Raw genomic sequence first — 12,782 nt, 5'->3', positions numbered from 1 at the left:
AGGTTGCTATGTTTCTCTTCTCTGACTTTGATACAGATTTTAATTTGATGGTCTGTTCTCTCTGTCTTTTGCTTATGTACCAGACAGAACAGTGCAGGAATTTTATCCAGTGAAGCTTTTGAGACTTAAATCAGTGTAGTTACTGAATAATTGATTGAAATTAAATGTTTTAGTTTATTTGTTATTGTTATAAATTATATAGTTAGGCCTATTATTGAGTTGAATTTATGCTGCTAATTTGTTCATTGTCTTCAATAGACAATGGAATAAATAATCAAGAATCCAGAATCATGATTCTCATCCCAAATATTGTCACAAATATTTTTTTTTCTGCCTTAGTTGTAGTCTGTAGCCCTGAGAGTTTAATCTTCTTTTCTTATATCAGTCTGTCTGTTATTTTTAGAGCATCTCTATCTCTGTTCTCCTTTCTCACTTTTACATTCTGTCAAGGAAATTAAAATAATAATAATAATAATAATAATAACCCATTTGCAATACGTTTTTATCATGGAACTGTCATATCTTTTTCATGTCTATTTTCAGACTCAAATATCTTTTTTTTTTTTCATTGATTTATTTTTTGAAGATATGGCCTAGGAACGAAAAATGAAGCGGTCTGAGTTAAAAAAAGAACAGAAATGGAGTGATGGAGGGTGAAGTGTGACTTATGTCTGGTGCAGTGACTGAAATATTTACAGAGACAGAGATACAGAGTGCTGTGAAGACAGGAAGTGTGTGCGCAGGGGATGAATCCATTTGGGAAGAAGAGGATTCTGGGTAAATGTGGAGGGAAAAAAATGAGTAAATGAAAGATAAAGAGAGAAAACATGGCAAAGTGTAATGAAAAGGATTCCTTTCCAAGGACAAACAGGTCATTTCTTCTCAGCAGACTGGATGTGCGTGCTGCTCTGTTTGAGGTGATAAGTATGTTGGAGGTGAGCTGTTCACAGTTCAGTTTTTGTGTTAATACCTCCCCACCTCTAAAGCACACTCATACACACTCACTTTCATTGGTAGATGCATAACATGAAAGAGCTTGTAACACATGCCATTAAGCATGCACATCACATCGCTGAGCACGCTAACATCACACTAACAGGCTAAAATACACTCTCTCTTTCACACACACACAGTAAACACAGAGCAAATGTATTATCATTCATACGGTGTCGTTCATTGCCTCCAATGCTGGCATTAACATTCATTCTGCTAGACTTATGTGACAGTTAACCTTCTAGAGGCGCACTCCATGTGGAGTAGTGGGTGTTATTCCATGTGTTGCTGTTCTACATCCATCTCCTTATTAGTTTCACTTGCCTTTAAATCAGACGTATTTCAACAGATAGACAGCCAATGATGAGGAAACACACACACATTCCTTACAAGGTACACCTCAGCACGTCTCTTCTTGTCTGAACATGTCTTTTTCCACTCTTAGGCTCACCTTTAAGTCCCAGAATACACTTCACTCTGATTTGCCCAGTGGCAATATTTAGATGATCCAGAATGTGTTACATCATATTAGTACTAATGAGAAAGTGTTTTTCTTGAGTGTCCTTTAAAAGCATTATTTCTAAAATTAGATACGAGTTTTTATGAGAAATGAAGGATAATGTGATTTTTATGTAGTTTCATGCACAAGACATGACATCCATGCATGTAGGTTTCTCTAACAAATCACAGAATAAAAATGAGGTTTTGAGTTCATTCGATTGGTTGTACTGTCTTAAAGGTACAGTGTGTAATTTCTGCACTACGAGTGGCACTGATATGAGCATCCCAACTGGGCTGGTGTTGTGACATATTGTATTCCCCCTCAAAACTGGTCTCTATCGACTATAGAGAACACTACTGAACCACACAACATCTGTTCTTCTCAGTCATATTTTCATTTAGCATCAAATTAAATGTGCCGTCTACCCTAATTGGTGGGTAAGTGAGTTTGTCATTGAGCACACTGTTCCGTAATCTTTAATTTTACTTAATGCATTGGTATAGCCCTTCATATTCATGGTTCAAAAGTGAATGAGGTATTGTCTCCTTTGCATAGAAAGTTCTAAATTCATGATGAGATCTTCTCCTCAAAACGAAAGATAAGCTTTAGATGAGTCCATGGAAAGTGCTGAACTGTTCTCTCTTTGCTTCAGTGGCACTTGATCCCCTTCTTAACTTGCTGACCAAAAGTATTTTCACTCCTGATCCCTTCTTCTCTCAAGACACAGTCTTGAAGAGCTATTATTAGGTCCTACTCAAGGAAACTTGTCTGTTTCATTCGGAATCAAGAATTTCATCTTTAGAGAACATTCTTTTGATGTTGAAAGTTTCATATCCAGTAACTAAGTGATTGACGACCGTTCAGATGAACCCCCAGCACACAGATTTCCTTTTGATTTTTCCTTCTCTCTTCTAAAATCCTTTCGCTCAAGCTGGTTTTTGACAGCTATTCCCAGTGCTTCCTGTCAGTGTCATCCCATCAATGTTTCCCGGTCAGGAAAACTGATGCTGGTTTCTCCTCATTCTGAAACTCAACCTGTCGTTTGGACTGCTAGTTTGATACTCTGTCTCTCCAAGGCCGCTTCAAGCATGGATCAATCCCACAATCCCCTTTGCTCCAATTACTCTGAGTCCTCTGCTTCGTTTCACCTCAGCCAATCAGAAATAAACCAGTTTGTGTACACACACACACACACACACACACACACACACACGTTTTGTGTGCTTTGAAGCCTCAATGGTTAGGAGACAAGGCTGGTCTCAGGAGTATAGTCTAACCTCTGAAGATCTTTATGGAGGAGAAAAAGGAGGAGAGTGGAAGAAACAAGGAAAGGAAAACAAAGGAGGGGGGAAGGGAGGTAAATAAAGAGTTCAGGGTAATAGAGAATAGTAAATAATTTATGAAATACACACAGCAACAAAAGGTTTATGATGATTGTTTATGGAGAGAGACGCTTCCTAGCATGTACATACTATATTTAAATAAAATATATGTCATAAAAATATTATAAATAAAATATGTAAATAATATAATTTCTATGAATAATGATCAGTAAAAAATATGATACAAAAATATTGGTTATTGAGCTCCAGTTATAATTAAATTTATACTAAATACAACTAGAAAGCATTGTAGTTTATATAACTGAAACCTTACCTAACATACTAAACCTTCATCACAGCCAGATACACAGCAACCCAGTTTTACACAGCACAACAGCACTGGGGTGTGTAACTAATGACAGAATTTTCAGTTTTGTGTGATGTATTCCTTCTGTGCACATCTCTCTCCAGCTGACATAAAGGGACGAGTAGTGGAACTGTTTCCAAATCAGATCTGCTTTGTAGCAAATACTAATTAACGTCAGTTCAGACCAACACAGGCTTCATCTTAGATGAGATCTCCCACTCTAATTACAGCTGTAAACATGTTGGATTTTCAAATGATATGCTTGATATCTCCCATCACTGTTTATTATGGATGCAGAACGTGTTGAATTGATGTGACACAAGTGGTATTGGCATCTTAAATGGCTTGATTCTTCACACATGCATGCAAGCACACCCAACTTCCTTTATGATCTACCTTTCTAACTTTTTTTTTTCCTTTGCAAGTTAACAGATATTGAAATGTTTGGCAGAGATTTGCTAAACTCTATTTTAGATTATTAGGAGATAATTAGCAATTTGAAGAAGGCACTAATTATGTTATTAGAGAACGCAAACACCTAAGACCCCTTTAGCTGTTATAAATTCACTGTAAACCACAGCTTCACGGGGCTTATTGCTTTTATAAAACGGTTATTCCATATACGTAGTAAGGTTTCACAAAATGAAACCGAGCAAATAAAGGGTAATGATATAAGTAAAAACCGTATTCTTCCAACAAACAATGTAGTTCCGCAGAAACAGTTGTGGTTCCAACAAAGTGAAGTACACACAGAAGTACACAAAGATGTATATTTGCAGTGTAATTTACAACTGCTGCGAACGATGCTCAACCAATCAGAATCTGTAGCCTGCCTACAGAGTCTGTCGTCTCAGCATACTGTATGCTGTGTGAATGTCTTTGAATAGGACCAGAACATGTGTCCTCATAATACCCCTGCAATTTAGGCGGTGATAATACTTGCTTTGTGGTTACCGTAAATAATCCCATTCGATTATCTTATCTTGTTTTCAAGATAAAGGATTATGTGTGTATTGAAAAGCTTGAGAGTGTGTGTACAAGAGAGTCACTTGTGTCATTGGTGGGTGTGTGTTCCTGTTTCAGGTCTCATCTGATGCCCAGGCTGAAGGAGTCGCGCTCTCACGAGTCTTTGCTCAGTCCCAGCAGTGCAGTAGAAGCTCTGGACCTCAGCATGGAGGAGGAGGTCCTTATTAAACCAGTGCACAGCTCCATCCTCGGACAAGATTACTGCTTTGAGGTATAGACATAACCCTTTCACTTGCTTTACATTATATACATCAATAAATTCACTGATCTGATCTCTCTCAAATCCTCAGTACATGTTCATTTGAATTCAGTATTACAGTATAGCATCATTCATAAGACAGTGGTTCTAACCAGGCAAGTTTCCGGCAAAAAAAAGCAATTTGTCTGATTATATTGAATTCCATATTAAAAAAGTGATTTCAGCTTAATTGAGATCTTGATTTTTATAATATTGTATTTATATATATAATAAATTGAATAATTTGAATTTTATTGGAGAACAATTTTTGCACAAAATGAAAAAAAAAGAAAAAAAGAATTGTATACGAAATAGGTATTATACCTAAAATATATACAATAACTGGAATTTAATCAGAAACAAATCAAGAGTTAGTATATTAAGCCAGAATTTAATTAAAATCAGAATTGCATCAAATCAAATCAAGAGCTTGTGGATTAAACCAGAACTGAATCAAATTCATAATCGAATCAAGATCCTGTGAATCGAACCAGAATTTAATCAAACCAGGAAATCTGGATAGAGCAGAATCTATTCAGTTTAATTCAATTTTGATTCAATTCACAAGCTCTCTTTTTTAAAGTTTCTTTATAGCTTGTGATTCCTGGTCAGAACGTGTGTGATTGTCTATATCCAGATTTCTGAACACATATTTTAAATGCTGTATTTGTACCTAAAATATCAGTCAGTAAATGTGATTCAGTTTTGCATTTTGTTTCCTGTCAGTAACATATTTTCCAATGATGTTAAAACATGGCACATGTTTGCTTTTGATGTAAGAAAAAGCCGTGAGATTTCAGTAGTAAGCTGACAATTATCAACCCTTTTTCCAGGTGAGCACCTCCACAGGTAGTAAGTGCTTTTCTTGTCGTTCGGCCGCAGAGAGAGACAAATGGATGGAGAACCTGCGACGGGCCATCCACCCTAATAAGGTAAACTTGCCTTCCTGCAGAGGCGCTTTTATTCCTGCATAGACTAAAATCATACCTGACGCAGATGTTCTGATTTATTACTGAAGAAATGTAACTCAGTGCAAAGGAAGAAGAGACATCAAATAATGTTTCTGTTTCTGTAAGAATGATGAAATTCAGGGCAGTTTTTTCCCTCTCTCTTTGATACAAGCACACGAGATACAGGAGAGAAACAGCTAAACATATGGTAGCTTTGAGTGCGCCAAGAAAAAAGATCTCATCCGACAGCTCATTTCACCAATCAATGATTAAGCAAATTAATTATTAATTAAAAAAAAAATTCAAGCACACCCTTCAAGTTATATTTGCCTTCTTCACAGCTTGCCTGGGGATGTGTTTAATGTCTCCCCTTCACTTCACTCAGTCTTACATTTGAATTACTGAGATGAACATCAGAGCCAGGCTTTACAGAGCTTTGCCTAAACAGATGATTCTTTCAGACAGAAGTTGATGCTGTAGTAGTGTGGAGAGGATCATAGCTCAGGCATTAGCTTCTGCAGCAGAGGCCCATTTCTGTCTGCCTGCCTAATTAGTTCATTATCTGTGATGAGGGCGCACAATGGAGCACCTCAATACCAAGATGAGAAATCAATTGCCTTAGTGGATGTTTATTTCTGTGGGAATATCCGTGAGCACTAGAGCCCTACACAATGCCTACAGTAGTTCATAGTACAGTCAACTGCTGTTATAGAGCAATTCATCAGTCAAGCCTTGAAGGCATAGTTCACTCAAAAATGGAAGCTGTATTGTTATTTACTCTAGAATTTTCCCAGAAGCTATGATTTAACCAGATCAATATATGTGCTACATGTTTCAGAGTGAACATGTGATCCAGTGTTTTCAGCGTTTCAGAGCGACTCAACAAGTGCTAGCCATCTCCCCAAAACTAAAATGAGAAAAGAAAGCTTTAAGGCAGAAATATTAGTATTGTGAATTTACAGTTGTACTGTAAAATGATTATTGTTATTGTTGTATTTCAGTGGAATATTACAATAGTTTAACTGTATATTTGTACATACAGAACACATTTTAATTTACTACTATTACTAATACATTTATTATTATCAGTATGTGTGTGTGTGTGTGTGTGTGTGTGTGTATATATATACACTATATACAATATATATATATATTTTTTTATTTTTATTTTTTTTTTACAGTAGCTGTCATGCAGCCTTTTTTCATGCAACAGTTCTTAGTAACCTACATAACCGGCTTTAAATCTACACCACTAACCAGCTGTAGACCTCTTAAAACCTGCCAAATATATACTTTCTACATGCCAGAAACCTAAAAAAAGGGACAAAAATATATATCCACACAGAAAATGATAAATGAAGTGTTTAGGAGAGGGCTGAATTGCTGAGATATCATCACTATTCATCTGTGTGTCCATCAATGGTAATATTTGACCCCAGATACAGATGCTTCTGCATGACATCACTAATTGTGGGCGGGGCACTGTGCAGTGGCTTGTGGGTGGGGGACAAGAATTGCTGTATACTGCTGGTGAGCGAGGGCTTTAGTATGTTCAGCTCAGTGATTCATGGTGGTCTGTGGCCTCAGAAATAACTGTGACATTTAGTTTTATTCTGATCTCATCCTCCATTTCCTCCTAAGTTATACTGTAAGAGGAAGGAGGGATGTCTATAAATTAACTTCTTAAACTATTAAACCTAACTACAGCATGATGCAGGTCAACTTTATGGCCATCCCTCGTATATTAAACCACATGACTTCACACTGGAAAGACTATATTAAAAAAAGGCCAGTGAATGACATTGTGCTGAATGAAGTCACACAGTATTTACAGCACTGTCCTGCTATCTTTATGGGAAGGACATGAAGTGATCTAAAATAAAAGGCCTTTTAATTTCCAGCCAAGGGTGGGTGATATGAAGCAGAGGGTATTTAATCACTGAGTTGAAAAGCACGTCATCTCTAAATCACTGACCCTGTTAGATGCCACACTGATGTGGTAATAATCCACCACAGCCATGACATGTCCACTGACCTCACAATGCCTTTCCGTCTCTAGGACAACAGTCGGCGGGTGGAGAATACGCTTCAGCTGTGGATCATCGAAGCTAAGGACCTTCCGGCCAAGAAAAAGTACTTCTGTGAGCTCTGCCTGGACGACAGCCTCTATGCCCGCACCACCTGCAAGCTGAAGACGGATAACGTCTTCTGGGGTGAACACTTTGAGTTCAATAACCTCCCTACAGTCCAGAACATCACCGTCCATCTCTATAGGGACTCAGACAAGAAGAAGAAAAGGGACAAGAACAACTACGTGGGGCTGGTGAGCATTCCTGTGGTGAATGTCACGAGCAGGCAGCTAGTCGAGAAATGGTACCCAGTTAGCCAACCCAATCCAGGTAAAGGGAAAACAGCGGGTCCCATGGTCCGCATCAAGGCCCGGTACCAGAGCATGAACATCCTGCCCATGGAGCTTTACAAAGAGTTTGCCGAGTACATCACCAACAACTACATGCTGCTCTGCTCTGTGCTGGAGCCGGTCATCAGCGTCAAGAACAAAGAGGAGATGGCCTGCGCTCTGGTGCACATCTTACAGAGCACCGGGAAAGCCAAGGTATTGTGAAAGTCTAACAGATTTTGTCATTTAGAAAAGGGTTTTCAAACTGTGCTCCAGGAAAGTGCTATGGGGTCTACATAAAAGGAAATATTAAAGAATAATATTAGAGAATATGGAAGAATATAATAATGTTCATGAAAATAACAGTAGTAGTAATAATAATAATATATATTAAAAAAAAACTTTTTCATTCTGCCTCTAAAGACACAAGTTTTTGTAATTTTTTTTTACAGTATAAATTGGATCTTTATACATGAAAATATATAGACACCTTTATTCAGAGAATTCAGAGACAGTGACAATACAGGTGTTAAATGCATTGCTAAAAGACACAATGGCATTAGTTGACCGTAACAAGGTTCATATCCACAGCGTCGTGGTTTAATTTCCAGATGTTTAACCAGTTTGCTTCATCATCATAAGCTGAAAGACATATTTATCTACTGCACACTTACAATCCATTATTCTAATAGATGGAGACTTTGATACGTGAATACTGGCTTTTGCTACACCAAATGTGCATATATTCATCTGGAAAAGCCTGTCACATGACTCAGTGTGTTATAGTGTTTTAGCTGCATAAATAACAGCTTATGTAATTCTTTATACAGCTTAAAATTATTTTGTGATTCAGTGAAACCAATGAACAAAATGTTATGTATATATATATATGAATTAACATTTAAATTAATAGTTTATGTGACTGTTTACTTTTTGCATTCAATTTTGGCCTTTTTTTTCTGACCATTGTGTGTTTTTCTTGTGCATTTTGTTTTTCATTGATGCTCTTATTGAATTTCAGAGGTCACAGTGAATCAAAATCAAACCAATTCCAGTTTTTTATCTCTGCTGTAGTATCCCATTGTTATTCCTTGCTGTTTGGGTTAACAAAGGATTACTACATTTAAGAGACTGAGTGTAGTTTGTATTGGCTACATCTGTGAATCTTTGTATTTATGTTTGTTGGATTTCACATGTTGAACATGTTTCACAGGTATTTCGGAGGGATAATCTCCCCGGTTCTCACAGCCTACTGCAGGATCCAAAGAGCAAAATAGCAAATCTTCCCATTATATCATAAGGGAGGTATTAAAGGGTTAGTTCATTCAAAAATGAAAATTACCTTGCGTTTTACTCACCCTCGACGAGTCATTCTAGGTGTATATGACTTTCTTCTTTCAGACGAATCCAGTCGGAGTTATATTCAAAATTGTCCTGGCTATTCCAAGCTCTATCATTGCAGTCAGCGAGTGTTGCTGTCTAACAAACAACAAACAATCAAACAAATAATCCTACCAACAATAAAAAAACCCTCCCATACGCATAAGCAGAACCGGCTCATGCATATGAAGTGTAGTACGTCATGTTGCGTGATAAGTGACGAATGCGGAGAGAGAACAAAACAAAACGCTGGTCACGAATTAGAAGTACAAACTGAGGATTTGCAAAGAAAAATGTTGGAGGATTTCAACATAAACCAAGAGGAGACCGGTTTTCCTTCACTAAAGTATGGAAACTTTGCTTCCTTTGCTCCTATAAATAAACTCGCGAGACTAGCATATTTCAGAGGCGCGCGGGCTGCGGATACATGCTACATCATCCACCGGAACGGCTTCCGTGTGTGACAGATAACTGAAGTGAGAGAAAAGTGTTTGTTACATTTGAAATATGGATATTTTTTTTACAAAAACGCATGCAGAAGGCCTTTATTCATCCCCCGTTTTATTATGATTGCACACGCTTTATTTGACGACATGTGGACTGTTCAACTGCAACACCGCTGACGGCAATGAGCTTGGAATAGCCAGGACCATTTTTTATATAACTCTGACTGGATTCGTCTGAAAGAAGAAAGTCATATACACCTAGGATGACTCCAGGGTGAGAAAAACACAAGCTAATTTTCAATTTTGGGTGAACTAGCGCTTTAATGTGGCTGTTCTTATCTGTATTGGCTTTTAAGTCTGTCTGGCCCTGATTGGCAGATCCAGGGTTGTTGTAGATGGTATGTTTGCAGTGACTCACAGGATGGTATAAACACAAAGGCAAAATGACCTTAGATGGAGGTGGATACGCCTGGATTGTGTGTATATATATATATATATATATATATATATATATATATATATATATATATATATATATATATATATATATGGAATTTAGTGAAGAGTGTGTTTAGACTGCACTAATGTCACTGTTCACTGGAAGAACAGGAGAGATGAAAGACAATTTTGCTGGTTATTTTTTAGATATGTAGTTGAGCTGAATGGTCTCATTATTGTAACCTGTGTGTGGAGTCCAATTAGACAAACTAAGCATGAAACAAGATTTTCAATCTACCATAATGTTTTTAATCAGTGTCTGGGCATAAGGGTAATTTCAGTGGCCACCTCTCAAGAAACTGAATTTTTGCTGCCTTACACTCCAGTATTTTTAATCCAACATCTTGCCCATCAAGTAGTTAATCTGGTGCCATTACCTCTAGCCATGGAGAATCAGTAAAATGAGGCGTGAAAGAGGTTTTTTTTTTATTTTTATTTTTATTTTACTTTTTATACTATAGGGGAGGTCCTCTATTCAGTTGTTCATTTGGGATGTCAGTGCAAATCTTAAGTTAATTGCTGTGTATATAAGGTATTCGGCTTCAGCAGAGGTCAGAGGTTTTTGTTGGCATCATTTCAGCAGTACATCAGCAGTCATCTTAGAAACATCTATTGCTCGTTGAGAATTTAGAGGCACAAAGAGTATCCTTTATTAGTCCCTATGCTTCCAGGCTACAAAATCAATTGAGAATAAAAACTTGTAACGTTTAGAGCCAAATGATTTTTATTAATTAACAGAATGAAAATACGTCAGATTGATCAGTCAGTTTAGGCTGTTGTTCAAATGTGATGTCATGAATTTGTGCCTTACATTTTCCACATGGAATTTGAGGGTTCATTAAAACTAGGATATGCACCAATTCCTTTAAAAAGTTTGTAGATTAATGCTACACAGAGCCATGAACAGTACATACAACAGGACAGGAACTGTACAACTCCCATTAGTTCTTACAGTGTTTATGAATTATAGTGTGTATATATTTATATATCCTATTCTCTCCTTGTTGCCTGACCATGGCTAGCTGGGCCAGGTTTCTGGGCACCTGCATTGTTGATGTATAAGTGTAGCTGTAGCCTGTCAGACACTAATTTTCAGTATTTATAAAGTCAGACGTTCAAGGATATTTTAGAACAAACAATTTTGAAAATGTCATTTGAATAAATGAGCTCTTTTTTGTTTTGTTTTTTGCAGGGAGTTCTAAAAGTTGAGGTGTGTTTACATGCATTTAACTCTTTTATTTCTAAAGATATGGGAAAACTTTATTTTTCACGATAAGACCTTTTTGAGAGCCCTGATAATGACCAGTCCAGACGTCCTACAGTCACCCACAAAGTGTCAGGAAAAAAGTATTCTAGAAAAAGTCAAGGTAAAAGCTTGATCATGATAAAGTCATTGAATTTTAATGTAGTGAATTTTTTTTTGTTTGTTTTTTTCTATTTTTCACACCCTGCTGTAATTTATTTTTTTCGAGATTGATATATATCTGCTAGATAGCCTGTTGCTCTTGTTTAGTATAGAACTTAATCATGCAACAATGTGCCATTTGTGAGCAAATTGCTCATCTGAGTCATTTGTCAAACTGGTTCAAAAATTGGTCTAAATGATTCATTAATGAATCCTCCTCAATCAAAAGGATTTTGTAAAAACCTTCATCCAGTAATCACAAATGACTGGAGATTTGTTGGAAATGACACGGGAATTAAATGGTCAGTTTGTAACGGTTCTTATCAGTGATGCCATCCTTTATTCTAATATCCTCATGTTGAATGAACTGCAGTGTAAGTTGTGAACCACCACATTGTCATTAGAGATGGTCACTGGTCCACGAACGACTTACAGATGATCTGCATCATTATCCTGTGAGTGCTGACTCTGAGATTGGGCGCTCTTTCCATTATTAAAAGTCATTAGTGTCTTTTACTGTTGAGCTGCACTTCACCTCTTTAACTGGATAAAGGCGGGAACGGGAGGGGGGAGTCTGCTATTACTAAACTAACTAGTGTTCACAGAGGGTCATCATACCCGGGCAGTTGTGCCACTCATATCCTATCTGGCCCTCATCCGCTGTCCCCTGGGTCCTGTGGGGGGAGATCAGATTCAGATGCTGTTAATTACTGCTTCTTAATTACTCTGCTTCTCAAAGAAGCCCTGAGGGATATGAGCTGTAGAAACTGTAACGCCGATGGAATCATCCAGGCTGTCCAAGGTCATTTGTTTTGAGGACAGCTTTAAAATCTAGTCTACTTGCTTTTGTGAGATGAATGTGTTATTTACAGTATCAATGTTTTGGATTAAACCAGCTGATCATATGCACTTTAATACAGATGCCTTTTATGAGACAAAGGTGACAATTATGAGGCTTATGCTTTCTGATTTCTTTTTTAAAAATTTAGTGTTACATTCGGTCCAAATTGAAAGCAGCTCCTGAGCAGAATCTCATTAGAGGATAGTGGTTTACAAAATAGTCCCAATATACTTACAGTACCAGCGATAAATAATATCACAATGATTTAAAAACATTTTATGTAGTCATTAATTCCCTGTTAAGATTGAGTGTTAAGACAAAGGTTTTAAAAGTTAAATCTAATTCGAACTTTGGTAGTAAAAATTTGGAACTAAAGACTGACAGCTTTGCCATCACAGGAATAAATTGTATTTTAA

The 12,782-nt window shown here is 37.1% G+C and overlaps 1 protein-coding gene across 9 annotated transcripts in view; it reads left to right on the top strand.

Annotated features, from left to right (window-relative positions):
• Positions 1-12,782, top strand: part of LOC109090709 (disabled homolog 2-interacting protein-like) — a 126,411-nt gene that overhangs the window by 90,417 nt on the left and 23,212 nt on the right. For all 9 annotated transcript variants that reach the window (XM_042756334.1, XM_042756335.1, XM_042756331.1 and 6 more), the window contains 3 exons: positions 4,268-4,421; positions 5,282-5,380; positions 7,458-8,012. In XM_042756334.1, the coding sequence (XP_042612268.1) occupies positions 4,268-4,421; positions 5,282-5,380; positions 7,458-8,012 (808 nt within the window). The remainder of the gene's footprint in view (positions 1-4,267; positions 4,422-5,281; positions 5,381-7,457; positions 8,013-12,782) is intronic.

This window comes from Cyprinus carpio, chromosome A5 (assembly GCF_018340385.1).
Source record: "Cyprinus carpio isolate SPL01 chromosome A5, ASM1834038v1, whole genome shotgun sequence".
In the NCBI taxonomy this organism is placed as follows: Eukaryota; Metazoa; Chordata; class Actinopteri; order Cypriniformes; family Cyprinidae; genus Cyprinus; species Cyprinus carpio.
Note: the sequence above shows the minus strand (reverse complement) of the source record. Positions and strands in the feature narration are given on the sequence as shown.